Raw genomic sequence first — 26,874 nt, forward strand, 5'->3', positions numbered from 1 at the left:
TAAGACCTTTTCTTCTTGTATATTCTGCTATTTCATGTCAGAACTATTTGCCAACTGAAGCTAATTATATCATTGTCCAGGTACAGGATGAAATCTCATAATTTGATTGATTTGGTTTCCATACATCTTGCCATAAACTATGTCTTCAGTCCAGGCAGTTTGAAACAAATGCAGACAATAGCCCCAAGGCTTTCAAGTGAGGAAAATAAACCCTAGAGATGCATGCATGGAACAGAAAAGGCAAGATTTTAATGACATGCTGGAGGTTAAACCTAGGGTCTCATGCATGTGCTTTATCCTAAGCCACCTCCCCTGCTCCCACCCTGGTCCAATTTTTCTTTTTGAGTGGGAGAGGGCACAATGCTCGGCTCCACCACCTATGGGATACTTCTTGTTGCTCTCATGAAGTGCCAGGGATTGAACCCAGAGATTCATGGATAGAAGCTGGGCATTCAACCTAGTAAGTCACCTCTCCAGTTCATGATTTTTGAACTATTTGGGAAGCAATGGTCTCAGTGAATTGAAACAGCATGTCTCTTAATTAAAGCAGAAACCACAGAACACACATTATGTTGGTGGGATTCGTGTGACTTTTATTTCTTATTTTACTAATGTTTAAGGAATAAAGACAGAGATAGGATTAAGGGAAAGGAATTGAAGTATTTTTCAAGTTAATTGAACTATTGAAGCATGTGTGAGGATACATAAGTTCAGTAAAAGCATCATGTCATCATCACTAGAGCTCTCAGCGGAAACTTGTGGAGACACAGGTTTGGCAATTGTTCATTTCTGATGAAAGAAACTGGTGACGGAATAAATCCTGCATCAAACTTGGCACCGTGGAAGACTGAACAATAAGCTGCTACGCAGCTGGGCCGGTGGGAAGCTGACTCTTCAGAATCTGCTTCCTAGCATGTGAATGGGCACCTGTGTGCCTCCCCTCTGGTCTGAGCACCTCTTCCTGTCTGTCAAGGAAGGGAGACTCTACCTACTGTGCAGCAGTGGGAAAACTGGTGGGCAAAATGCTTTGAAAACAGAAAGGTTTCTTTTTCCTACTTGCTGGGGGGTTCTGAATGGCCAGAAATGGCGTTTGCTTTTGGATGGTAGCACTGTACCCTGATGATAAAATAGCCTACATTCAGCACTCTTGGAAGGCCTAGGAGAGAGGGTGAAAACAAGGCCTCTTGTGGAGCTAGGTGAGTGGGAAGGGGGTATCTGGATTCCTCCTAAAGGGCACGGATATCTAATTCTATACCATCACAATGAGCTGATACAGATAAATGAGATTTTGGTCTTTTCCATTCATATAATTACCCTTTCTAGCTTATATTACTAAATCTAAGGTCAGTTGAATTATAGCTTGGGATAACTATGAGCATATTTCTAAAATTAAGGTGAAATGCTACATTCTTAAGTTTTTTTCCCCCTCAGCTGAATTTGAATAATCTCAAAGTCTAAATTCTAGGACTCTTTTCATAATTTTATTTGTTGGGGCAACCATTAGCAATTATCACTGCCATTTTTTTTAACCTATAGGATCAGAAGGAAATGAGTAGAAGTCATTACACGAATCAGGGAAATGGTCAACATGCATCTAAGTTTCCCACTAAGCATAGAGCATGTGGGGGGGAGCAAATTCTTGGGAGAAATATCTAAGTGTGTTTAAAAGGGAAGAATACTACATTTAGTTTGTTTGTTTGTTTGTTTTGTTTTTCTTTTCTGACCAGGAGGATATATGAAATTGAGGGCATATGTGTGAAAAGGAAAATGTCTATCAAGTACTTGTAATTTGTAAAATAGTTCTATGAGAATAACACTGGGAATAAATCATTGATTTATCTTTGGCAGTGATCTTATGTTTTAGGCATCTAAATGAAAGTATATCACTGGGCTATGGCTGGGCATAGTGAATAAATATAAGTTTTCATTTCAACTCACAGCAAATGACAATGATCACAGATTTAGCACCTTAGTTTGTACTTCTTCTGTACTTGAATCATCTATCACTGTGAAGCCTGAGCTTTAGGTTAGAAAGCTGTGTTCTTAAATAACTCCTTTGTGTTACTCTAGGACTGCAGTTTGCTACAATCTAAGGAGTTTTTTTTTTTTTTCTTGATAGCTAGTTATCAAAGTATTCAATGCTAAACGTGAGACTGAAGCCTTAAGATATACATATACACACATATATATTGTGTGTGTGTGGTGATAGGTGTTTTGGTTTAGAGTGGGCTGTTTAACAAGTCAAATGCATATTATCCCTTTTAAGCATAGACATTTCTGAAAGTAGCAGAATTAGATTTTTTGGCTTGAAATGGTACTTTCCTCTATGTTTGATTTCTCGGTTTTCTTAGTACCTATTACTGTCTCCTCCAATATTTCTTCAAAACTTTCCTCTATCTGGGAGGTTTTCTTAGAGGTTGCCTTAGAAGCTTCCTCCTCCTCTTTCTTAAGAGACAGCCCACTGGATGAGACTTTGGAGGTTGTAGAAGTGAGAATTCTAGGTGGAAGCAGATAACCTGGGTTGGGGAGTGGATTCAGCCCTGAAATGCTTAATCCACTGGTGCTGAAACGTGTCTCTTCACCTTCCAGTAGTTTCCTGTAAACCCAACAGAGAAAAGCCATCAGGAAATTAACCTTTAACTTTCTTTTACTATCTGTATTTTTACCGAAGCACAGAACAGTTGTTTCATGGTGGAGTGGGGGTATGGACCTGTGACGTTAGTGCCTCAGGCATGCAAGTCTTTTGCGCAACCATTATGCTGTCTCCCCTACCCACCAGGACTATTTGTTTTTTAAATAACCTTCTAGCCCCTTCATTAAAAAAAAATGTTTTGGTTTGTACCCCTCCTACCCTATGGTTTTGTTAATTAATCCTTTCTTAAATAAAATTAAAAAAAATTTAAAAAAAAATGTTTTGGTAAGATTTTGTTGTTTCTTTATAATACTGAGATCAGTAAATATTGAATTCCAAAGTCCAAAGACATGGAGTTTTCTAGCATTAAGCATGTACACAAGCACATATATGTACACACCCACACCCCCTTATCACCAATTGTATAAAGCAATGCCAAGGTAAAACCTATTCTATTTACAAATATATTTGAAAATGGTAACACTTCTTCTTTTGGCCTGGTCAACCCATTTTTGGCAGAATCTACAAAGTCCTAGGGAGAAGAAATTTTGCTACAACTTTCAGTGTAGCAAGGATAATGAGGTGAAAAGTCCATAACGGAGGGAAGAATTGCCTAGCTCAGCCTTAATTTGCCATCTGTACTTTCTCAACATAAAAGGGTACACAGGAAATTGAGCCAGCGGCAACAGAAACCATTGAATGAACTGTTAAGGACTTCTCAGCCTGGGGTAAGCAGCATCATTAAAGAGTAACCATGATACTTAGTTTATTGTAACTCAAAGTTGCTTACTCTCTCTCTTGCTACAAGGGCTTCATCAATTTTACTGTTCCCAGTGGATTTTTTTCCATCTCCCCAAATACAGGGTAAGAGACAGAGGGAGAGACAACAGAGAGACATCACTGTTTCACCTCTTTTAAGCTTCCCCTGAGCACATGCTCCCGTGCTATCATCAAAGTGAAGAACAGAGCAGTGAGCACACCTGCAAAGGAGGCAGTTTTGACTTCCCTCATCCCTGCAACCCCTTTCCCCCCTACATAAGAAAGCAGAGAGACCAGGACCATTTATTCATTATAGGTCTTTACTTTCAGGTGACTGGGTCTGCTTGAGGTAGCATGCTCTTTATAGTACCTGTAGGCTGCTATTTCAATGTCAAGAGCCATCTTCACATTGAGCAAGTCCTGGTATTCCCGAAGGTGGCGTGCCATCTCACTCTTGGTATTCCTCAGATCATTCTCCAGCTGCCCAATGCTATCCTGAAAAGAGACATATGCAAAAAAGCAAAACCTTTACACTAAACTAGCTCAAATTCATAGGCTTGCAAACTTTGTTTTTTAAAAATATAAATTTTATTTGTTGGATAGAGACAGAAAGGGTAGAGAGGGAGAGAGACAGCTGCAGCACTGCTTCTCCATACTGTGTAACTTCCTCCCAGTATATGGGGATGGGGGATTAAACCCTGGCTCTTGCATATGGTAACATGTGCCCTCTGGTGTGTCACTTCCCAGTCCCTCATTGGGTTTTTTGTAAGAGTATCCTCAACTTTGACTATACATTAAAAATGTTCAGACCTGCTCCTGTGCCTTAGTCAAAATTCTGGTTCACTAGTTCTGGGATATGGTCTCAACACCTGTACTTTTCCCCTAAATGTCCCTAGGAGATTTGGATGCATGGTAAGAGTTGGGAACTTATGTTACAGGGCACACACTTCTCAACTGGGGAGATATTTTCCTTCCTTTCTTCTTTCCAGCCCTCTCTTGTCTGTCACATTGCTATCAAGTAACTTGTCTATTGCATGTGCTTTCCAAAATCTGAAGTCTCTAGTTAAGAGTTTAGATTTAGAAAATTCCAACTGCTTCTTTTACTGTAGTAGGGGCTGTGTCCAAACCTGGGTGTGCACATAGTAAAGTCAGTGTACTAGCCAAGTGAGCTATTTTGCTGGTCCTAGAACATACATTGTACAATACTTGAGGACCTGGGTTTGAGTACCTAGTCACATGAGAGCAGCATGCAAAGGAGAAATCTCATGTGTGGTGCAGCAGTGTTATGGTATCTCATTTGCTCTCTTTAATGCTCTACCAAAAAGAGAAAAGAAAAAAGAAAAAGAAAAAAGAAATAGTTTTGCTGGGATCAGTGGAATTATGCAGGCACAAAGTCCCAGCAAAAGTCCTGAAGAAAAAAGAAACTGGGTTTATAATTGAATTGTCCCAAAAGTTCCAGGCATAGAGGAAAAGCAGTTTTAGCAGTCTGGCACAGGTGGTGTTGAGGATTGAACTCAGGACCTCCTGCCAGCAAGTCCTGAGTTCTACTGCTGTGCCACCTCCTGGGATGTGTCAGTTTTCATTTACTGTCTTAAACTATCTTCTTTTTTAGTAGTTTACTGATTTTTTTTTTAAAGATTCTTTTTTTTATAAAAGGGGACAAGAGAAAGAGAAAGGACCATAGTACGGATCTCTACATAGAATATGCAGTTCCAGGAGTTGGTGGTAGCACAGTGGGTTAAGCGCATGTGGTACAAAGCGCAAGGACCTGTGGAAGGATCCCGGTTTGAGCCCCCGGCTCCCCACCTGCTGGGGAGTCACTTCACAGGTGGTGAAGCAGGTCTGCAGGTGTCTATCTTTCTCTCCCCTTCTCTGGCTTCCCCTCCTCTCTCCATTTCTATCTGTCCCATCTAACAATGACATCAATAACAATAATAACTATGAAAACAATAGAAAACAAGGGCAACAAAAAGGGAAATAAATATAAATATAAAAAAATTATAAAAAAAAGAATATGCAGTTCCAGGATGGAACCTAGACTCTCACACATACAAGTCCTGTATTCTACACCTCTGTATAACATGGCACAGGATGATTCTTTGCTACGCAGTGTTGTGCACCTCAGGATGTTTAGCACCATCCCTGACCTCTCTCTTTGCTTCTCTCTCCCTGTTAGGATAACCCTATCTCCTGACATTACTAACGATCACCAAGGGGAAAAATATTCCTTAGAAAATGACTGCTCTAGAATATTATTAACATAGAGGTAAGACTCTGTCTAAAAGAAAGACTCTGAACACCCAGAGCCTAGCACAATGTACACTGCAGGTGCTCAATAAATAATTGTTGAATGAATGAATGTTAAACACTTCTTTTACTCATTGCCACCAGGGTTACTGTTGGGGTTCAGTGCCTGCACGATGAATCCACTGTTCTTGGTAGCCATTTTTCTCTTCTTTTCCTTCTTTTTATTTGATAGGACAGAGAAATTGAGAGGGGAGTGGAAGATAAGCGAGAAAGACACCTGCAGGCCCACTTCACTGCTTGTGAAACTTCCCCACTGCAGGTAGGAAGCAGGAGTTTAAACCTAGGTCCTTGCACATGGCTAACATGTAGTAGGCTCAACTGGTGTGCCACCACCCAGCTCTCCAACACTGTTTTTTTTAAAAAAATTTTTATATTTATTTGTTTATTTATTTATTCCCTTTTGTTGCCCTTGTTTTATTATTGTAGTTATTATTATTGTCATCGTTGTTGGATAGGACAGAGAGAAATGGAGAGAGGAGGGAAAGACAGAGAGGGGGAGGGAAAGACCTGCAGACCTGCTTCACCGCCTGTGAAGCGATACCCCTGCAGGTGGGGAGCCAGGGCTCCAACCGGGATCCTTAAGCTGGTCCTTGCACTTTGCGCCACCTGCACTTAGTCTGCTGCGCTACAGCCCGACTCCCAATTTTTTGTACTTTTTAAGAAATTACTACCAAGGTCTCAGCCAAGGTAGTAATTACTACCAAGGTCTCCTGATGACCTTGCCCCTTTACCTTCAGAAAGAGAGAGACAGAGGAGAGACACCGCAGCACCACTCTGCTATTCATGGAGATTCCCCTTGGTCCTACCGTGCAGAACTCCTGTGTGGTTGCTAGGGTCTTGAATCTGGGTTTCATACAGTCAAGTAGGTGAGCTGTTTCCTGGTCACTTTTCTTCCTTTCTTCCTTCCTTCCTTCTTTCCTTCCTTCCTTTTCTTTACCTATCCATCTATCTATCCATCCATCCATCCACCCATCCCTATCTTTAGTTATTTTATCAAACGGAAAGTTAACTTTTCTACCTGATTACCAATCCCATTCTAGCCAAGGCATACAGGGTGAATCAAGCCCCATATAGACTCCTGGTAAAAACAATTCTCCTTATGCACACTTTGAGACTGGCTGTCACTGCACTGAAGGAGCTTTGGCGCTGTGGTATCTTTCTCTTTCTGTCTCAAAAATAAATGCCCCTTCATTTTTTTTTTTGCCTCCAGGGTTATTACTGGGCTCAGTGCCTGCACTATGAATTTTTCATTTTTTTTTTTCCTCCTCCAGGGTTATTTCTGGGCTCAGTGCCTGCACCATGAATCCACCGCTCCTGGAGGCCATTTTTTTCCCCCTTTTGTTGCCCTTGTTGTTGCTTCGTTGTGGTTATTATTATTGCCCTTGTTGACGCAATTCGTTGTTGGATAGGACAGAGAGAAATGGAGAGAGGAGGGGAAGACAGAGAGGGGGAGAGAAAGATAGACACCTGCAGACCTGCTTCACCACCTGTGAAGCGACTCCCCTGCAGGTGGGGAGCCGGGGGCTCGAACCGGGATCCCTACGCCAGTCCCTGCGCTTTTGTGCCACATGCGCTTAACCCACTGCGCCACCGCCTGACCCCCCATTTTTTAATTTTTAAAAAATATTTATTTATTCCTTTTTGTTGCCCTTGTTTTATTGTTGTAGTTATTCTTGTTGTCGTCATTGTTGGATAGGACAGAGAGAAATGGAGGGAGGAGGGGAAGACAGAGGGAGAGATAAAGACCTACTTGTGAAGTGACCCCCCTGCAGGTGGGGAGCTGGGGGCTCGAACCAGCATCCTTACGGCAGTCCTTGTGCTTTGTGCCATATGCGCTTAACCCACTGCACTACCGCCCGACTTCCAGAATTTAAAATTTTTTTTTAAGCTCTCAAGTGACTTGGGTATATCAATGGATTTAGGAACTTCTAGCTTCAGTTCATTTTTGTAAGGGACTTATTATGGTAACCTTAGTTGACAATCCTATAGTAAAACAGAAGTGGACAAAAACCATAAAGCACATGAGAGAGTTAAGAAAGAGCCTTTTTTCTTGATTTCTAATTTTAGAAATGGACTTATCAAGCTATAGATTATTATATTTTTTAATAATTTATTTACTTATTCATGAGAAAGGAGAGAAAGAACCAGCCATCACTCTGGTACATGTGCTGCCAGGGATCAAACTCAGGACCTCATGCTTGAGAGTCTAGTGCCTTAGCCACTGCACCACCTCCCGGACCACCAAGCTATAGATTTATATGCAGCCACTGCCACCATTGCTTCTGGCAGCCATCTTTTTCCCATTATTGTTGTTGGATAAAACAGAGAGAAATTGAGAGAGGAGAAGAGGGGGGAGAGAAAGATAAGACACCTGCAGGCCTGCTTCACCACTTGAAAAGTGGCCTCCCCCCTGCAGGTGGGGAACTGAGATCCTTGCATGGGTTCTTGTGCTTTGCACTGTGTGCTTAACCTGGTGCACTACCATCCAGCTCCTTCACTTTTCTAAAAAAAAAAAAAAAAAAAACTGGGGGTCGGGCGGTGGCGCAGTGGGTTAAGCAGCATGTGGCGCAAAGCGCAGGGACCGGCGTAGGGATCCCGGTTTGAGCCCCGGGCTCCCCACCTGCAGGGGAGTCGCTTCACAGGCGGTGAAGCAGGTCTGCAGGTGTCTATCTTTCTCTCCCCTTCTCTGTCTTCCCCTCCTCTCTCCATTTCTCTCTGTCCTATCCAACAACGAATTGTGTCAACAAGGGCAATAATAATAACCATAACAAAGCTACAACAAGGGCAACAAAAGGGGAAAAAACGGCCTCCAGGAGCGGTGGATTCATGGTGCAGGCAAGGAGCCCAGCAATAACCCTGGAGGAAGAAAAAAAAAAAACTGATTTAAAATAGGTCTACAGAAATTATAAGATCTTAGGAGTATAGTCAGTTCCAATTTCTTTTGGCATGAAGAATACATTGACAGAGCTATTTTTATGAATCTCCTTGTGTGAGGAAAAGAACTGATTGTTAAAGGCTTAGCTATTAAAGCAGAGTGGGAACCTTCAAATCAAGAGAATCTACAGAAAGAATTAAAGTTCATACCGCCTACCTGTTCTAAAAATATTGACAGGCAAACCGTTTACACAGGAGGGACTAACCTGACTGATAGTTACAGACCAAGACATACTAAGTAGTGGGGCAAACACCTAGTGCACTGGGAAATGATGGGAATATTCTGAACTACTAGACACTGAGTGATCAGGAGGGCTTAAAATGGTTCTTACCATAACAACAAGGGCAACAAAAAGGGGAAAAAATAGCCTCCAGGAGCAGCAGATTCATGGTGCAGGCTCCAAGCCCCATCAATAACCCTGGAGGAAAAAAAAGGGGGGGGAGTTCTTACCTTTGGTTGCTATCTGAGGTAAAACCAACTAAGAGCAAGTTTCTTAGTGATGGATAAGGGTACTCAAAAGCAGTGTGTGAATTAAATGCTACTTAATGGTTTCTATTGTTCTGAAAGTTGAATTGCTACCTGCTACCACACTCTACCCAATCCAGTAGTCCCTCTTCTCACCTACATTACTGTAGGCTTGAAATATAAATAACAATGAAATATAAATAAGGATAAATAGGCTTAAGTTAATAGAGGATTTAGAGATAGATGTTTTGTCTCATCAACAGATTAATTAGATTCTTTCAAAGTATTTTTGCTTCACAGCTCTATTTTCTGAATAAGGTTTTTGGAGCTGAGTTGTAGAGGAATCTCTTCGAACCTCTATGTTGCACAGTCCACATGTCTATTTCAGGGATCAGAGTAGAGAAAATGCATGACTTAGCTTCTGTAGAAGGAACTGTGCTGGTTGCTGACCACTGCTCTTCCAATCTGCTTTCTTTGTCTGTGCCCTCTTCCCCACACCAGGCGGTCTTGCATTGCCCTTCAAAAGCCCTGTCAAAGATGGCCTCCAGCTCAAAATCTGAGCAGAGTGCTGCAGTCTGTCCCCTCCCCCAACACGCAGCTGCTTCTGGTTTAGCCTGAAGGAACCCTAGAGAGGTGCTTCCCAGCTCCAGCTGGGGTCTCTTCTGGAGTAGCTAAGACAAATGTTGAGCATCATCCCCAGGCTGAAAGGATGCAGGCTGAGTGGGTCTGGGAGAAAGGATGGGCCACATTAGCATCTGCAGAGAACAGGGATGACAAACACTCCTAGGGATTTTGACTTTTAGGGGCCCACAGTGAGACAAATATTACACAGTCTGACTGAAAGAGACTACTCAAGCCACTGCTCTGCTTAATGAACTCCGGTAGAGAGAGGGCTCTTACACGTAGTCCACTCACTCACAGATCACAGGCAGTTCATGCCTTACTCTTCTTCCTATCTTTGCTTTTATCTACATTTTTCTTTTTCCTCTTACCATGCTCTCAAAGTGTATGTTAGATGTACCTCAATCAGCTGGTTTACACTGGGAGTTGTGACTTAGGTCAGTGTATCCCAAAACTAGTCTGGGGAATGCTAGCATATAGCGTTTTCATTGCAAATGTGTGTTCCCAGGTCCTGCCTATGAAATACTGAATCCGTGCATTCAGTAGTGGGCCTGAGAGTTTTACATTTTTTTTTAAGCTTTCAAGTGACTTGGGTATATCAGTGGATTTAGGGACTTCTAGCTTCAGTTCATGTCTGTAAGGGACTTATTATGGTAACTTTAGTTGACAATCCTACAACAAGAAAGAAGTGGACAAGAACCATAAATAAAGCACATGAGAGAGTTCAAAGAGAAAGACCTTTTTCCTTGAACTCTAATTTCAGAAATGGATCTATCAGGCTATAGATTTATATGCAGCCACTGCCACCTCCAATCTCCCAGGGACCAGCCCCTTTCTGCTATTTAATTAGGCTGTATTCTAATCTCATACTGGAGAGAGAAGAGTGCCGACTTGGCACAGCTCCCTAGAGAGCATTAACTAATGGTGATCTTGATTGTTCAGCAAGGTCTTTCAAGGAATGTTTCAGCTTTCCAAGATGAACCATAGAATAGGGCCAGGGTCCCTAGTACCCTTCAAGAATGTCACTAGCAGCACTGGAACTCTAATGGTTGTCAAATAACAATGCAGGGACTGGAATTGACCTGTGTCAGAAATGGAAAAGACATACGCTGCATTTGAGTGGCTGCATTTGGCTTTTGGAAACAACAGCCTTAGTTCTTTATAATTTTCTCTTGCTGCCTGATTCAGAGTCTCTTATACACTACTGTGTAGTTACTATGTCACCTTGAATCATTCTTTCAAAAATGCAGTAAGCATTCTTCTCTTCAAATAGGCTGTCAGCAGTCCAAGGTAGGAAAAACATGACTTTAATGGAATCTTAGATGGTGGCAAATAGCAAAGGAAAATGGGCCTGCCATTAATCGCTGAAGCAGAAGAGAGAGGATTCCCATTACTGCAGTGAAAGGGGAGGAGGAGGGAGTGAGGGGCAAGGGAACAATGGCTGGGTCTCACTGTGGAGATTTGTTTTTCATCTTAGCACTAAGGTTGTTAGAACAACCAGAGACCACCACTGAGGTTCACAGGTCTTTAGGACCTGCAGGTGAGGCTGTGAGCACCTCCTTAATGCTTAGTCCCAAGGGACAGGAAATAGCTTTCTGTTGTCTGATTTCCTGTCCAACCCAGCAAGTCCACTGAGGTTTAAGGCCAAAGCTGATGGGGGCAGCACTGCAGGGCTGAAGATGCCACATTTTCTGTCGGTGTTTTTGTTTGCTTGTCCCCTGCAGACTATGTTTGCATGACCCTATTATTGTCTAACACTGCAAGCTTTTAAAAAGCAAACAAAATAAATCAGAAAATATTGTGACTCTCTGTATCTTTTAGAATGTAGAGACGAGGAAATGGTAAAGTCCAATTCAGATGACAGATATGGGTGATTATGTAGACTATCCACCTTCAGAAGACTATTAAGCTCACCCTTGAGGTTTCTAGAAGAAAAAACAAATTCTCAACTAAATAAATGTGATTTACTCAGAGGCCAGGCCATACAATGAAAAGTTTTGTTAGATTTTGAAGGAGAATAGGAACATTTATTTGAAAAGTACTGTGATACCAAACGAGCTAAGAAAAATGGTCAAAGCCAGATTCTTTTCTTTCATAATTTATAAACGTAATTTATAATAGCAAGTTTCAGTACATCAATAATACCTCTTTAACTCCAGACAAAAATAGTACTTTTGATGGTTCATTTCTTTTTTTGGCTGCATTTTATTAATGCTCCCAAACCTGACTAATTTTTATCAAATGTACACTGTCATCTTGCCTAGAAGGAATAGTTTGAAAGTCTATGATTTATCACCACTCTATCCAATATCTTGTTTACTGTATCTTGAAACGGAACAGCAGTCTTTACTGTCTGAGATAAGTTTCCCAATTCAAGTTGCCTTCAAGCCAATAAATCCCATTCTTTTCTTTAAAAAAAAAGATAAATAAAACGAATCACATCATTTTATATTATCTTCTGCACTTTTCTCCTGTGTCTGTGCTTTTTGAAGTCCTAAGTACAAAAGGCTTTATACAGTAGAACTGAAGATGCAGTGGTCTTTGTTTGGAGAGAGAAGAAAGAACCAATCAATATCTTCACAGGAGCTTAGAGGGCAGACAAAGGTGGAAAAGAAAAGTGGGCTATGATTATGATTTACGTGTGATTTAACACATGCATTTAGCATGGAAAATTGTTAAGGAAATGGGCATTTTTCAAGTGAGACCTTATTGCTGCTGAGCAGAGTAAATGGTTTTTGTTAAATGTTAAGCCATCCATGAAAATGAAAATTGATGCTGTTCATGAGATGACCCATGACTGCAGGTAGTCAAAACTGATGTGTTCTTGCAGGGAGGAAAAAACAAAAAACGAAGCAGTTAATTAATTGCCTGGAGAGTCACAATTAGGACACGACATGAGAAAGACATTTCTGAGATGAGAACCGCAAATCAGCACCAAGGACAGCGCCCCACTCATTCAATTTGAAAAGCTTTAGGAAGAAATGCCTTCAGAGTCTGTGAGCAAGGGAAGTGTGTGTGTGTGTGTGTGTGTGTGTGTGTGTGTGTGTGTGTGTGTGTGTGTGTTACAAGCTCAGTCATTCAGCTCGATGACTCTCATTCTCTTTTGAAGACGAAAGTCAAGAAAACGGGCTAGGATCTTTCGCAGTTCAAGCCGGCATTTTCCCTTCACCCCTAGGGCACCGCACTCTATGAATATCAATTCCGCAGTGCACAGGAAACCTTTCAAAGTCAACCAAAGAAGCCAGACAATCCAGACAGTGCCACCAACCTCTCTGTGTTAGGCTCACTCTTACTTGGGTGGGTGGGGTTCGTTCTTCATGTCGCCAAAATATTTATGGTCACTTTCTGGTAGGGAAACATGAGTTAGATTTCAGACTCTAAAGAACAAACGCTTAAGGACTTTTTTTTTTTTTTCTTTCTTAGAAGATCTGGGATAAAGACCTTAAATGAAGGGCAGGGAAAGATGGTTTGCAGGTCCCCCCCCCCGCCCCAGAAAAAAAACCAGTGGAGGAGATTCCGGGGTTTTCTTTTTGCCAACGTCCCCAGTGGGGGCCCTAGTCCCCCTTGTCCCCCCCCCCCCGAGGGTCCTGGCTGTGAGGGACAGTCAGGTGTGCGCGGGAGGGGTCGGCGCCGCAGCGGTTACCTGGTATCCAGCCACTTCAGCGCTGTGCCGCTCCTCCAGCTCCAGGATCTGCCTCTCCAGGGACTCATTGGCTCCGCGCAGCCCCTCGATCTCGATGGTGCGCGCCTGCAGCTGGCGCCGGTACTCGTGGATCTCCTCGCGGCTGGCTCGGATGGCCTCGGTGCTGCGCGCCGCCTGCTCGTTCAGGTTGGCGAACTTGGACTTGTACCACTCTTCGGCGGACTGCAGGTTCTTGGCGGCCAGGGACTCGTACTGCGCGCGGATCTCCCTGAGCGCCGAGCTCAGGTCCGGCTTGGCCACGGCCACGTCCACCTCGGCGGCGGCCTGCGACGACGCCTGCAGCGTGGCCAGCAGCTCGGCCACCTCCTCGTCGTGCACCTGGCGCACGAAGGCCAGCTCGTCCAGCAGCGACTCCACCTTCTTCTCCAGGTCCAGGCGGGCCAGCGTGGCGCCGTCCACGTCGCGCTGCTGCGCCTTCAGGGCGCGCTCCGCGCCCTCGCGCCCGCGGCTCTCCTCCTCGCAGCGCGCCCGCAGCCGCTGCACCTCGTCCGCCAGCCCGTCGCGCTCCAGCAGGGCCTGCGCGCGCGCCGAGCTCGCCTCCTCCAGCTGCGCGCGCAGCTCGCGCAACTCGCGCTGGAAGAGCTCCCCGATGCGGGAAGGCTCGGCGTGGCGCTGGCGCAGCGCGGCCAGCTCGGTCTCCAGCGCGCGGTTCTGCGTCTCCAGCTGGTGCACCTTCTCGATAAACACGGCGAAGCGGTCGTTGAGGCCCTGCAGCTGCTCCTTCTCGTTAGTGCGTATGATCTTGTACTCGTTGGTGCGCGCCGCCGCCTGGCTCAGGTCCAGGCCGTCGGACGCGGGCGAGCGGCGGTAGGCGAGGCCCAGGCCGAGCGACGAGATCGACGAGCCGGCGCCCGCGGAGGCCACGTTGCTGCGGGACAGCGACTGCGAGCGGAAGCCGCCCGCGCCGCCCGGCCCGGAGAGGCGCGAGGACAGGCGGGAGCCGTCCCCGAACACCTTGCGGTAGGAGGAGGCGGCGCACAGGTAGTGCTCGGAGCCGAAGCTCATGGTGGCGGGGCCGGGTCGGGCGCGGTGGCGGCTGGAGACGCGGAGCGGAGCGGAGGTGCGCGGGTGGGCGCGGCGGGGCGGTGCGCACCGGCTTTTAAGGCGCGGGGCCGGGGCGGCGCGTCAGGGGCGGAGCTGCCGCATCGGGTGGCGGGGGGCGGCGGGGAAGCGCAGTGACGACCGCAGCAGCGCAGGGCCGGGCAGTCTGCGTAGCTGCCGCACCCAGTGCTCTCTCAGCCCCCTCGCCCCAGGAAGGGTTGGAAAGGCCAGGGCCGAGGGGTACGTAAAGGCCTGGAGCTGCTCGGACAACGCGTTGCTGGCCCGCCCCACAGCCTGACCTCCCTGCGCCCTTGAGCCCGGGGAGCGGTGTAGGGTCCGCGCACCCCCACCTCGAGCGGGACCTTTGAGCGCGGGCACCGCAGTGAGGCTGTGTCCCCGTCCTCCACCTGCGCAGGGTCCCCGCGGTAGTGGGTCTGCAGGTCAGAGAGCGTCTCCGCAGCTGCTGGGTGCGCGGGGCCGGTGAGCCCTGAAAAGCCTGAGAAGCCCCGGGGAGAGCGGAGAGGAAGGGAACGGGGGCAAGACGAGAAAGAAGCCTAGGCAAGAACTGGAATGGCCGCACTGGGCAGAGTCGAGGGATCCCCCGCCCATTGTGTGACAAGTATGTCCTGGGAGGGCAAGAAGCTCACCTGGGTAGTGCACCTGCTTGGTCATGCCCACCATCCCAGGCTCTACCCCGACCCGCAGCGCACTGGGGGAAGCTTCAGTATTGTAATGTCTTTCCCTCTCTCCTCCTCTCTCTTTCCACCAGAAAAAGTCATCCCAGAGATGTGAAGCCCTGGTGAGAGATCCTCCCCTCCTCTCTTTCCCTCCATCTCCCTCTTCTCTTATCTCTCTTCCTCTCTCCTTCCCTCTCCTCTCTCTTTCTCTCCCCCCCCACAATTAGTTCTGTAGTTCAACAAGTAATTATGCTGTTCTTTCCTTTTTTAGTTTTAGATAGAGACTAATAGATACTGAGAGGGAAAGGTAGCTATTTAGAGAGAGACCTACAGCACAGCTTCACCACTCTGAAGCTTTCCCCTGCAGGTGGGGACTGGGGGCTTGAGCCTAGATCCTGGCACACGGTAATTTGTGTGCTCAACTACGTGTGCCACCACCTGCTTCCTCCCATTGGCTTAATTTATTTGCTTTATCTTCCTGACCCTGTAGGCACTTGGCGATTTCAGGCTGCATTAATCCTCATCTTACTTGGGAGAGTCATTCTCTGTGGAGATCTCTTTCAGAACAAAAGAGGTCCTGGTGAACAGACTGAACTCCAGTTTGGGGAAAAGCTCAGCCAATTGCCCCCTCTCCCACAGTGGGAGGCAGAGGTAGGGGAGATGAAGAATGGGAGGACTCCTGTACTAGGAATTAACTGCCAAGCTAAAAACAGCTCTTAAGAGGTGGCTGTGACTTTGGAGAGGGAGTAGGATGAACTTTGAAACTAGATTTCAGAATTCTAAACAGAAAGCTTTCTTAATCTTGGGCTCACAGGCTGTTAGTTCTCAGATAAATGCCTGAGACATACTAAAGGAAGGGGAAAAGGAGTCCTCTGGAGTTTGGAGCAGATCTCTTGGCTCTGCACTTGATGACATGGAAGATGGTTAGAGTTAGCTTGGACCTGGCTCCTTATTACAGATGAAGACCTGAGCTGCAGGGACTCAAGTCTGAGTTCTTTGCATCCAGAAAGACTAGGTGAAGTGCAGGGTGCAAGAGTGATAATACTGCTGCATAATCACTCCAGCCTAACCATTGTGTCAGGACTTTTGCACAGGGTTACTGCCTTCTAGCTCCCCTTCAAGGTGGTCCTTCTCATTTTAGATGGGGATTGGGCTGGCAAGATAGCTCACATAGATAGTGTGCTTGCTTTGTTGTGGGCACAGCCCAGCTTTGAGCAAGCCCTCCCTATCCACTCCGGGCCCCCACTATACTGAAGGAAGCTTTAGTGCTGTGGTCTCTTTCCCTCTGTCTCCGCTTTTCTATATGAAAAAGTTGGTCAGGAGTAGTGAAGCCCCACTGATGACAAAAGAAGGTTGCATCGAGCTTCAGCTGCTGCAGGGTCTGAGGGAGAGAAGGGGCAGCCTAGGGAGGAGGGAAGAATGGAAAGAGTGATAATTAAGATCAACTGCAGTACTCCCCAGGAGGTCACTAGCAAGCAAACATATATTTCTTTCCCCATTGTGTAACTCTGCTTCTTAGAGGGACAAAACGAAGTCTCATTTATTTTTAATTTTTAATTTTTTTTTTTTTGCTTCGAAGGTTATCACTGGGGCTTGGTGCCAGCACTATGAACCCACTGCTCCTAGAGGCCATTTTCTTTTTCATTTTATTGGATAGGACAAGAGAAATTGAGAGGGGAGGGGGAGATCGTGAGGGAGAGAGAAAGATACCTGCAGACCTGTTTCCCGCTTGTGTGATCCCCTGCATATAGGGAGCTAGGGGCTCAAACTGGAATCCTTGTGTGAGTCCTTGTGCTTTGTACTACATGTGCTTAACCTGGTGCACCACTGCCCAGCCACTGAAGTCTCATTTATTTACATGGAGTCATAATAAGGCTAAATGAGTTTCTGAAGAGTGCTGGCTAATCACAAAGTTGCAGGCTGTGGGGCCAGGAGCTAACTCACAGGGTGGAGCTCACACTTTACCATGAGTGAGGACCTGGCTTTGAGTCCTCATCACTATATGGGAGCCTCATGCCCAGCATCAGGGGACCTTCACGAATGGGGGAGTAGTGCTATGGTATCTCTTCATCTCCCTGTTTCTTTTCTTTCTTTTTTGTTGCCCTTGTTGTTGCCCTTATGGTTATTGTTGCCATTGATGTTTTTGGATAGGACAGAGAGAGATCAGGAGAGGAGGGGAGGCAGAGAGTGGAAAGAAAGACACCTGCAGACCTGCTTCACCACCTGAAGCGACCCCCCTGTAGGTGGAAAGCCGAGGGCTCAAATAGGGATCCTACACCAGTCCTTGTGCTTTGCACCATGTGTACTTAACCCGCTGCACTACCACCCGACCCTTGGTGCCTGCACTACAAATCCACTGCTCCTAGAGGCCATTTTCCCCATTTTTGTTGGCCTTGTTGTTGGATAGGACAGAGAGAAATCAGAGGAGGGGAAGACAGAGGGGGAGAGAAAGATAGACACTTGCAGACCTGCTTCACCACTTGTGAAGCGACTCACCTGCAGGTGGGGAGTGGGGGCTTGAACCAGGATCTTTACCCTGGTCCTTGCACTTTGCGCCACGTGCACTTAACCTGCTGCGCTATGCCTGACTCCCTATTATCCCTTTTGTTGCCCTTGTTTTTTTTATTGTTGTTGTAGTTATTATTATTTTATTATTGATGTTGTTAGATAGGACAGAGAGAAATGGATAGGGGAGGGGAAGACAGAAAAGGGGAGAGAAAGATAGACACCTGCAGACCTGCTTCACTGTTTGTGAAGCGGTCCCCCTGCTGGTGGGGAGCCGGTGGCTCGAACCAGGATTCTTGCACTTGGCACCATTTGTGCTTAACCTGCTGTACTACCGGTCAGCCCCCTTATTTCCTTTTCTTCTTTTTAAATTTTTTTTCCCTATTTATTTATTGGATAGAAACAGAGAAATTGAGAGGGGAGGGGGTAATAGAGAGTGAGAGAGACAGAGAGACACCTGCAGCCTTGCTTCACCTCTCAAGATTTCCCCCTGCAGGTGGGGACCAGGTTTTTTTTTTTAAACAGTAGTTTACTTATTTATTTATTTATTTTCTCTTTTTAATTTTTTTAATATTTATTTTCCCTTTTGTTTCCCTTTTTTATTGTTGTTGTAGTTATTGTTGTTGTTGTTGTTAGATAGAACAGAGAGAAATGGAGAGAGGAGGGGAAGACAGAGAGGGGGAGAGAAAGACACCTGCAGACCTGCTTCACCGCCAAGGGCTCAAACTAGGATCCTTCCGCTGGTCCTTGTGCTTCACACCATGTGCGCTTAACACGCTGCACTACCTGAATCCCCATTTTTGCACACTATAATGTGTGTGCTTAATCAGGTGTGCCACCAGCTGGCCCCTCTCTCCCTGTTTCTATAAAAATAAATAAAAAGAGTCTGGGGGCCAGGCAGTAGTGCTGCGGATTAAGCGCATTTGGCACAAAGCGCAAGGACTGCCATGAGGACCTGGGTTCCAGCCCCCGGCTCCCCACCTGCAGGGAAGTCACTTCACAGGCGGTGAAGTACGTCTGCAGGTGTCTTTCTCTCCCTCTCTCTGTCTTCTCCTCCCCTCTTAATTTCTCTCTGTCCTATCCAGCAACAACGACAACAATAATATTAACAACAACAACAACGACAGACAACAAGGGCAACAAAAGGGAAAAAATGGCCTCCAGGAGCAGTGGATTCATAGTGCAGGCACCGAGCCCCAGTGATAACCCTGGAGGCAAAAATAAATAAATAAATAAAATAAAAAGAGTCCACAGGGAGCAGTGGTATGAAGCTCCAGCATTAACAGCAATGTATATACATTGCAGGCTGGTTTATAATTTTAAGGCACTACACCTGTGGGGCTTGCAGTACCTCTCCAAGGTGCTGAAAAACTGAGTTATTGACATTTATCTTTCAAATAAACATTGATTTGCATCTACCATCAGCAGCCTGTACATCTGGTCTAGTGGCAGAATTATAGGGAACTGTCTGTGATAAGCCTCAGGGATAGAATGCCCCTTGGGAGAGGGAACACAGTCAACCTCACTTCTTTATGTTGAAAGGGCCAGGATTGGTGTGGTTAAGTGAAAATAACTGAAGACAACTAGAAGATCTTATTTCTGGGCTATACTAATCTCATGTCAGCCTCATTCAGGGATTTTAAAATTCACCAAATTGTTCTGATTAGGAGTCTACCTTTGCTTCTCTTCCTATCCTCTAGTAGAAGTATTCCAAAGGCAGAACATACAGAGAGGGAGGGAAAGTGAGCTAAAAGGCCCAGATGACCCCAGAAAAGGTGGTGACTTTAGACAATCAAGTGAAAGCTGCATTTGGCAGTATCTGAGCAGCTTGCCTGAGATCCTCCCAAGGGACTTCTACTTCCCTTTCTTTGGCATCCCCACTGCACAGATGTTTGGCTTTAATAATTGTAGCACAATGCTCATTTATAAAGGAGTACTCTTGGCTGAGCCTCAAACCACAGCTTCTTCCAGCTGGCTAGGTTTCCTGAGAGAGTGCCCTCTCATATCGAGGGCTGCGTCTTCATCTTTCTGATGTCAGATGAAAGCATCGCAGAAGGGAGTCGGGCTGTAGTGCAGCGGGTTAAGCGCAGGTGGCGCAAAGCACAAAGACCGGCATAAGGATCCCGGTTCAAACCCCGGCTCCCCACCTGCAGGGGAGTCGCTTCACAGGCGGTGAAGCAGGTCTGCAGGTGTCTTTCTCTCCTCTCTGTCTTCCCCTCCTCTCTCCATTTCTCTCTGTCCTATCCAACAACGACAACAACAATAATAACTACAACAATAAAACAACAAGGGCAACAAAAGGGAATAAATAAATAAAATAAATAATTAAAAAAAAAAAGAAAGAAAGCATTGCAGACACTTTGGTTGGGCATCCCCAGAATCCCCCTCGGACTGTTTATTTTCTGTGACCTCTGAGTGGCACTTGGCATTGCTTACCATTCACATTGGTTACCAGGACTTGATTTTTGTTCTTCACTTGAGACATTTTTAAACGAAGATTTATTTGTTACTTGGAGAGAGAAAGAGAACCAGGGGGCTGGGCAGTGGAGCACCTAGTGAAGCACATGTCGCCGTGTTCAAGGACCCAGGTTCGAGCCCCTGTTCCCCACCTGCAGGGGATACGCTTCACAAGTGGTAAGCAGGTCTGGAGGTGTCTTTCTCTGTCCCTCTCTATTTCCCCAATTCCTCTCTGTCCTTTCAAATAAAAATAGAAAGGGGCTGGGTGGGTGGTGCACCCAGTTAAACGCACACATTACCCAGCACAAGGACCTGGGTTTGAGCTCCCGCTCCCCACCTGTGGGGAGGATGCTTCAAAAATGGTGAAGCAGGTCTGCAGGTATCTATGTTTCTCTCCCTCTCTTGATCTCCCCAACCTCTCTTAATTTCTCTCTGTCCTATCTAATAAAAAAAAAATTAGAAAGAAAAAAAAAGCTGCTGGGAGTGGTGGATTGGTGCGGGTGGCAAAAAGAGAGAACAAGAAGCAGAGTATCACCCTGGTACATTCTGTGTTAAGGATTAAACTCAGTGCCTCATGCTTGGAGGTTCTGTCCTTTTTTGCTGTGCCACCTCGCAGGCTACACACACTTATTTTTGTTGTTGATGTTTGGTCTCCCAGAGACTGGGAGGCTCATGGTAAAGTTCTCTCTCGATAGAGTGCACACTGCCCTGTACAAGAACCCGAGTTTCAGCCCATGGCCACCACATAGGAGCCCTAGGCAAGGGGGAGGTTTCACAAGTGATGGAGTGGTGTTGTGGTATGTGTGCTTTATTTTCCCTCTGTCTTCCTTTCTGCCTCACATTCTATCTGTGAAATAAGGGGAGAGGGAAGAGTCCACCAGGAGAGGTGGAATCCTGCAGGGGTGGAACCACAGTGAAACACTGGTGTCAAAAAATGATAAAGTTTAAAAAAAAAATAAGGTGATTTAAAAAAAATAACAGAGGGTAGGGGTAGATATAATAGTTATGCCTGAGGCTCCAAGGTCCCAGGTGTCCAATCCCTCACACCACCATGAGCCACAGCTAAGCAGTGCTCTGGTAAAAAAGAAAAACAAAACCAGAATAACTGATACTCCTAGTAGCTGTCATTTAATCTGAAGAAACTATGATATCCACTTTCTGTATATAATATCATCAAAATCTCACAATTATCTCTTTTGAAGTAAATCAAATTTTTGTTTTGTTTTGCACTGGGGTGGGGAGTGAGTTGTAGGGGTATGGAGAGGTCAGTGCCAGCACTTTGAATCCACCGCTCCCGGTGGCCTCCCCCCCCCTCCCGTTATTTTATTTGACAGGACAGAGAGAAATTGAGAAGGGAGGAGGAGATAAAAAGACACCTGCAGGTCTGCTTCACCACTCATGGGTGGGGAGTAGGATCTCGAACCTGGGCCCTTGTACATGGTAATGTGTGCACTAAACTAGTTATGTCACTGCCCACACCTGATTAAGAGCTCTTAAATTTAGATTCAGTGGATCTGAGGCAATTCTGAGTTTAAATTCTAGCTTTTTTTTTTTTTTTTTTTGCCTCCAGAGTTTTTGCTGGGGCTCAGTGCCTGCACTACAAATCCACTGCTCCTGAAGGCCATTTTTTCCCATTTTGTTGCCCTTATTGTTGTCATTGTTATTGTTGCCATTGATGTTGTTGTTGGATAGGACAGAGAGAAATCCAAAGAGGAGGGGAGACAGGGGGGAGAGAAAGACACCTGCAGACCTGCTTCACCGCTTGTGAAGCGACTCTCTTGCAGGTGGGGAGTTGGGGGTTTGAACTGGGATTCTTTTTTTTTTTTTTTTTTTAATAATTATCCTTGTGTATTTACTGGATAGACACAGCCAGAAACTGAGAGGGAAGGGGGTTATAGGGAGAGTGACAGAGAGACACCTGTAGCACTACTTCACCACTTATGAAGCTTTCCCCCTGCAGGTGGGGACCAGGGACTGGAACCTGTGTCCTTGAGCACTGTAACATGTGCGCTCAACCAGGTGCGCCACCACCCGGCCCCCCGAACTGGGATTCTTATGCTCCAGTTACTTTTAATGATTGGCCAAGTTTAGAGAACAATGTATGTATTGAACATTTGCAGGTAAAGAAATTAAGGCCAGCCCTTGGCTCCAATATCAATTACTGTAATTAATTCATTCAGTAAACATTTATTGGAGTACAGGACACTGAAGTCAGTGCTAGAAATAAGATAGGGGAGACTCTTCCTCCATAGGATCAACATTCCTGGAAGAAAAGATGCTGATGTCAAACAAGCAACTGCATAATCTAGTTGTGAATTACAGTTGTTACAGGTACTCTCAGGTTGCTGTGGAGCACAGAACAAAAGTCCTGATCTATATGGAGCATTCCCAAATCTCTGTCTTCAATTTCCAGCACCAGACCCAACTATTCAGCTTGCCTCAGGGACATTTGCTGATTTTCAAATGCCGTGTCCTCTTGATCTTAGCTTCAAGGCTGAGTAGTGACCCAACTACTATATATCTAAAAAGAAACTTACATCTCCTTATAACCTTCCACTCCTGACCTTGACTTTAACTTTGTGTCCCACCCCTGATCCTCTACCGGTGGAAGTCTCTCTTCCTGCAATTTCCTCCTCTGTCCCTACTTCAACTACTAAAATCTTTAAAAGCCAACTCCTTCAGGAAGCTTTCCCTGAAATTTTTAGTTTAAAGTGATCTTTTTTCCCTATGAACTCTCCTTCTCCATAAAGCTTTTGTGATATCCACATGGCTCATAATTATGTACCCTTTTTTTCTTTTTCTTTTTTAAAAATATATTTTCAGTGGGAGTAGATAGCGTAATGGCCATAAACCGTAGCTGAGCTTATGGTTAAAAAGGAAAGAAAAGGAAAGAAAAGAAAAGAAAAGAAAAGAAAAGAAAAGAAAAACTAAATATATTTTTATTTAATCTTTAAAAAAATTTCTTTAAATTATTTATTTTCCCTTTTTGTTGCCCTTGCTTTTTTATTATTATTGTTGTTGATGTCATCGTTGTTGGGTAGGACTGAGAGAAATTAAGAGGAAGGGAAGACAGAGGGGGAGAGAAAGGTAGACACCTGCAGACCTGCTTCATTGCCTGTGAAGAGACCCCCCTGCAGGTGGGGAGCTGGGGTCTTGAACCGGGATCCTTCTGCTGGTTCTTGTGCTTCATGCCACGTGCGCTTAACCGCTGCGCTACCGCCTGACCTCCTATTTAATCTTTTTAATGAGAAAGAGTCCTACAGAGAAAAAGCCAAAGCACTGTTCAGCTCAGGCTTATGGTGGTGCCAGGGATTGACACTGGGACTTGGGAGCCTCAGGTATAATAACCACTATGCTGTCTCCCTAACCCACCCTTGCTATAATTATTAGTGTACTTGTTTAAATGGAACTAGAAGTGCTTGGAATACAACTATTATTTAGTATTAAAAAAAACTATTTATTTATTTATTCCCTTTTGTTGTGCTTGTTGCTTTTTTGTTGTAGTTATTATTGTTGTCATTATTATTTAGTATTTGTGTATCTCTCTCAGCATCTGTAACAGTATTAAACACTTGGGAGGTTAAAAAAAAAAAGGATGATTAAAAATACTCCCCTGGGAGTCGGGCGGTAGCGCAGCAGGTTAAGCGCAGGTGGTACAAAGCACAAGGCTCACGCAAGGATCTTGGTTCGAGCAGGTGGGGAGTCACTTTACAAGTGGTGAAGCAGGTCTGTAGGTGTCTGTCTTTCTCTCCCCCTCTGTCTTCCCCTCCTCTCTCCATTTCTCTCTGTTCTATCCAACAACAGTGACATCAATAACAACAATAATAACTACAACAATAAAACAAGAGCAACAAAAGGGAATAAATTAAAAAAATACTCTCCTACACAATTATTTGGGGAAAAAATCTTGATGTAACATTAGGATATGATTCATAAAAGGAAAAATAAAATCATGACCCAAGAAATGGTGCAGTGGTAGAAATGTGGAGTTAGGATCATGAGATCCCAAGTTTGATACCTGACACATGCCAGGATGATGCCCTGGTTCTCTCTCTTTCTCCCCTCAAATAAATAAATAAATGAACAAATACATAAATAAATAAGTAAAATTTAAAATAAAATAAATCCAGGGGACCGGGAGATAGCTCAGGTGGTAGAGGTCACACTTTACCATGCACAAAGACTTGGGTTCGAGCCTGCAGCAACCACATAGGAGCACCTATACAGGGGAGGTTCATGAGCAGTGGGGCAGTGCTGTAGTGTCTCTCCTTCTCTGTCTATCTCTCCCTTTCTGTCTTAAAAATAAGAAAGTTATGGGAGTCGGGCGGTAGCGCAGTGGGTTAAGCGCAAGTTGTGCAAAGTGCAAGGACTGGCGTTAAGGATCCCAGTTTGAACCCCCAGCTCCCTGCCTGCAGGGGAGTTGCTTCACAGGCGGTGAAGCAGGTCTGCAGGTGTCTGTCTTTCTCTCCCTCTCTCTGTCTGGCCCTCCTCTCTCCATTTCTCTCTGTCCTATCCAACAACGACGACAACAATAACTACAAGAATAAAACAACAAGGGCAACAAAAAGGAATAAATAAATATTTAAAAAAAAAGATCACTGGGAATGGTGGAATCATGCAGACACAGAGTGCCAATGATAATCATGGTGTCAAAAAACAAAACAAAACAAAACAAGAAAAATAAAATAGAAAAAGTACATTCAACTTCAAAATTATTAGTATTTATTTATTTAATTATTTATTTATTTTTACCAAAGCATTGCTCAGCTCTGGCTTATGGTGGTGTGGGGAATTGAACCTGGTTTTAAAAAAAAATTTTATTTAGTATATATGAGAGAAATTTTAATGTGAGGCAGAGGGAAAGAAAGATAAGCCAGAGTACCATACAGTGCTGGGGATTGAACCCAGAACCTCAGGCATGAAAGTCCTATGCTCTGCCAGTGATCTGTTTCCCCACCTACTAAAAATAAAATCTTTTGTTCTCACTAAGCAGAACCTGGACTCGAGTTGGTGTACTGCACCAAAGTAAAAGACACTGGTTTGGGAGCTGGGGTGGGGGGGGGGTGGGGAGGCGGGTTGAGGTCCTGGAACATGATGGCAGAGGACCTAGTGGAGGTTGTAGTGTTATGTGGAAAACAGAAATGTTATGCATGCACAAACTGTTGTATTTACTGTTGACTGAAAAACAATCTCCCAATAAAGAAATTTTAAAAAATAAAAATCATTTGCTCTGCAAGAAGATTATGAAGATGAAAAGACAAAACAGGTCTGGAAGATTGTAAATCAAATATCCAAGTTAGAATTTGTATCCAGCATATATAACTCCATAACTGATAAGAAAACGAACCAAAACCACACTTGCTCAGCTAGAAAATGAACAAATTACTTGAACAGACATTTTGCCAGAGACTATATATGTATATAGAAGGCAAGTAAACATAGAATGTGTTCAACATCACTGGTCTTCAGGGAAATACAAATTAAAACCATTGTGATGTATACTGTATACTTACTAGAGTGACGGAGCAAATACTGGCAGTATTAGGTGCTTACAAGGAATCAGAGCATCTGAAATTTTCATTTGTTGCTCTTGGGAGTAGCTGCTCTGGGAAAACAGGTTGGCAGTTTTTAAAAAGTTAAATGTGCCTTTAGCATATGACCAAGTGATCTCATTACTGTATATTTAGTTTAGAAAAATGAAAATATATGTCTACACAAAAATCTGTATATGGGCGGGGGGGAGATAGCACAGTAGTTATGTAAAGACTCTCATGCCTGAGGCTCCGAAGTCCCAGGTTCAATCCCCTGCACCACCATAAGCCAGAGCTGAGCGGTGCTGTGGTAAAACAAACAAACTTACCTTGTAAAAAAACAAAAAGACTGTATATGAATTTTCATACAGGCTTTATAATAGACAAAAAAGAGGTAATCAAACCATGATTCAAAAAACTGCTCAGCATTTAAAAACTCAACTATTGATAAGTAGTTGGCAAAACTTGGATGAATCATAGTCATTTTATTGAATTCAAAAGCTAATCTCTGGGGCTGGGCTTGGCACACCTTGTTGAGCACACACATTACCAATTACCGTCCTCAAGGACCTGGGTTTCCAGCCCCTGCTCCTCACCTTCGGGGGTAGGGGGTGGGGAATGAGCAGTGAAGCAGGTCAGCAGGTGTCTCTTTTTCTTATTTTTGCCTCCAGGGTTATCGCTGGGGCTCGGTGCCTGCACCACGACACCACGTACACACTGCTCCTGGAGGCTTTTTTTTGTCCCTTTTGTTGCCCCTGTTGTTTTATTGTTGTTGTGATTATTATTATTGTTGTTATTGATGTTGTTGTTGGATAGGACAGAGAGAAATGGAGAAAAGAGGGTAAGACAGAGAGGAGGAGAGAAAGATAGACACCTGTAGATCTGCTTCACCACTTGTGAAGTGAGCCCCTGCAGGTGAGGAGGGCTCCAACCCGGATCCCAACTCTGGTCTTTGCACTTCCGGGCCCTGGCGCTTAACCTGCCCAACTTCCAGGTGTCACTTTTTTTTTTTTTAATTTATTTCTTTATTGGGGAATTAATGTTTTACATTCAACAGTAAATACAATAGTTTGTACATGCATAACATTCCCCAGTTTCCCATTTAACAGTACAACCCCCACTATGTCATACATCATCTTTCATGGACCTGTATTCTCCCCACCCACCCACCCACCCCAGAGTCTTTTACTTGGGTGCAATATGCCAATTCCATTTCAGGTTCTACTTGTGTTTTCTTTTCT

General features: G+C 44.7%; 1 protein-coding gene across 1 annotated transcript; it reads right to left on the minus strand.

Moving 5' to 3' along the window:
- Window positions 1-567: 567 nt before the first annotated feature.
- Window positions 568-14,487, minus strand: INA (internexin neuronal intermediate filament protein alpha). The gene is made up of 3 exons (XM_007530609.3): window positions 13,363-14,487; window positions 3,762-3,886; window positions 568-2,596 (listed from the first exon to the last, which is right to left on the minus strand). Exons 1-3 carry the CDS (start codon window positions 14,425-14,427, stop codon window positions 2,293-2,295), a joined length of 1,494 nt encoding a protein of 497 aa, XP_007530671.1. The 5' UTR covers window positions 14,428-14,487; the 3' UTR covers window positions 568-2,292.
- Between the last annotated feature and the right edge of the window lie 12,387 nt (window positions 14,488-26,874).

This window comes from Erinaceus europaeus, chromosome 14 (genome assembly GCF_950295315.1).
Source record: "Erinaceus europaeus chromosome 14, mEriEur2.1, whole genome shotgun sequence".
Lineage (NCBI taxonomy): Eukaryota > Metazoa > Chordata > Mammalia > Eulipotyphla > Erinaceidae > Erinaceus > Erinaceus europaeus.

Coding starts and splice junctions, on each gene's coding strand:
- INA (XM_007530609.3), bottom strand. CDS start 14,427: ATGAGCTTCGGCTCCGAGCACTACCTGTGCGCCGCCTCCTCCTACCGC. Junction 3,887..13,362: donor CTGAAGTGGCTGGATACCAG/GTAACCGCTGCG, acceptor GTCTCTTTTCAG/GATAGCATTGGGCAGCTGGA. Junction 2,597..3,761: donor ATTGAAATAGCAGCCTACAG/GTACTATAAAGA, acceptor TTGGGTTTACAG/GAAACTACTGGAAGGTGAAG.